This window comes from Triticum aestivum, chromosome 5A, assembly GCF_018294505.1.
Source record: "Triticum aestivum cultivar Chinese Spring chromosome 5A, IWGSC CS RefSeq v2.1, whole genome shotgun sequence".
Lineage (NCBI taxonomy): Eukaryota > Viridiplantae > Streptophyta > Magnoliopsida > Poales > Poaceae > Triticum > Triticum aestivum.
The window spans coordinates 623,716,394-623,717,924 of record NC_057806.1 but is presented as its reverse complement, the minus strand read 5'-3'; the positions used below and the strand labels follow the sequence as shown (position 1 = coordinate 623,717,924).

At 43.7% G+C, this 1,531-nt stretch overlaps 1 protein-coding gene and 1 pseudogene across 2 annotated transcripts in view; both read left to right on the top strand.

Moving 5' to 3' along the window:
• LOC123105414 (tryptophan synthase alpha chain) overlaps window positions 1–699 on the top strand; it is a 6,823-nt gene extending 6,124 nt beyond the window's left edge. The window contains exons 6-7 of one of the 2 annotated variants that reach the window (XM_044527474.1): window positions 67–138; window positions 400–699. In XM_044527474.1, coding sequence (XP_044383409.1) covers window positions 67–138; window positions 400–552 — 225 coding nt within the window. In that variant the 3' untranslated portion in view covers window positions 553–699. The remainder of the gene's footprint in view (window positions 1–66; window positions 139–399) is intronic. The other variant, XM_044527475.1, reaches the window with a different exon arrangement.
• A 667-nt stretch (window positions 700–1,366) lies between these two features.
• The window catches only part of LOC123105415 (tryptophan synthase alpha chain-like), a 4,386-nt pseudogene continuing 4,221 nt past the window's right edge, over window positions 1,367–1,531 (top strand).

The window sequence follows — 1,531 nt, the reverse complement described above, 5'->3', positions numbered from 1 at the left end:
CTCTTTTTTTTTCTTTCAAAATGATTGTTCTTCAGAAAGCTTATGTAGCTATGTTTCTGTATGCAGGTCACTGACAAAGCAGTTGCTGTTGGATTTGGCATATCCACCCCTGACCATGTTAGGCAGGTAATAAACAAGGTTTGCTATATATGAGAAGAACCGTATGTTCTTCTATATCTTAATATGCATGTATATATGATAACGATTACTCCCTCCATTTCATAATTCTTATTATGATTTTAGTTTAAATTTCCATAATTCTTGTTGTGGTTTTAATTCAGTTTTGAACTAGAATTAATTTAAACTAAAACCATAGTAAAATTATGAAACGGAGGGAGCATTATTTTGCGGCAAAAGAGAATTTATATTAGCTAACGAATTGTTACTGGATGCATGCAGGTTGCTCAGTGGGGTGCAGACGGTGTGATAATCGGCAGTGCGATGGTGAAGCAGCTAGGTGAAGCAAATTCTCCGAGAGAAGGATTAAAGAGGCTGGAAGTATATGCCAGGAGTCTCAAGGATGCACTGCATGCCGTGATATGTACAATATAGGACAATGTTACTAAATATCGACGAACCGGAATTGCGATGGCAAGTTAGCTTGGTGTTCCTAGTAATACAAGTGGTGGTAGAAGCAATAAGCTAGAAGTATTTGTTAGTTTTTTCTTGTATGGCATGCAAATGATGGTGGTTGGAGTACCCGGTCCTTTCCTTCTAGCCAATTAATTAAGTTCATTAAGTTAGAAAAAAAATCTTGTATCCGCTCCTCGATCGCCTTTACAAGAAAAATGTTGCACCTACGTAAAACTTAGGGCCTCTTTACGCAATCTTTCAAACTAATCTCTCCACTCCGCCTGAATTCAACCGAATGCCCCCCTTCCCTTAATTTCCTCCAACCAAAAAATGCTAGCTAAAATGTTTACGTTAATCACATAACAAAACTTGTGTATCCTTGTCGGGAAAAAAACTTGTGTATGTGTAGCATTGCTCTCTCTCTCTCTCTCTCTCTCATCACAAATGCTTTGTGTATAAACTTTATTTTATTGGCAGCGAAACGAAAAATAAAAGCATTGACATGTACTTGTATGTTCTGCATTGGTCTTACGAAGATGCAACGACGATAGTAAATCACGTTCGTGTTCTCAAGTGAAACGCGAGAGAGCTGCATGCCTTATTTTGAGCGAGAGCTTTTTTTAGACAAATTTTGAGCGAGAGCTGCTAACAGGTGTGGACAGTTTCTTTCTTTCTTTCTTTTTGAGGCGGCGACCTTGTGGGCTGCGGGACGGCCTGTAGGGCGGTCGCATGGCCCGGCCTGCTAATGCAAACGAGGCGCCCACTCTCTCTCTGCTTTCGGCTTCGTTACGACGCGGCCCGCCGCGCAGTCCAGTCAAAGAAAAAGTCGACGCCACCTCACTGCAGGGGACGCCGTCGCGCGGAGCCAGCCAGGGCGGTCGCCGCCGGCCGCGACCATGGCCGACGGCAAGCGCAGCGTCGCGGAGACCTTCTCCAGCCTCCGGGAGCGCGGCAAGGT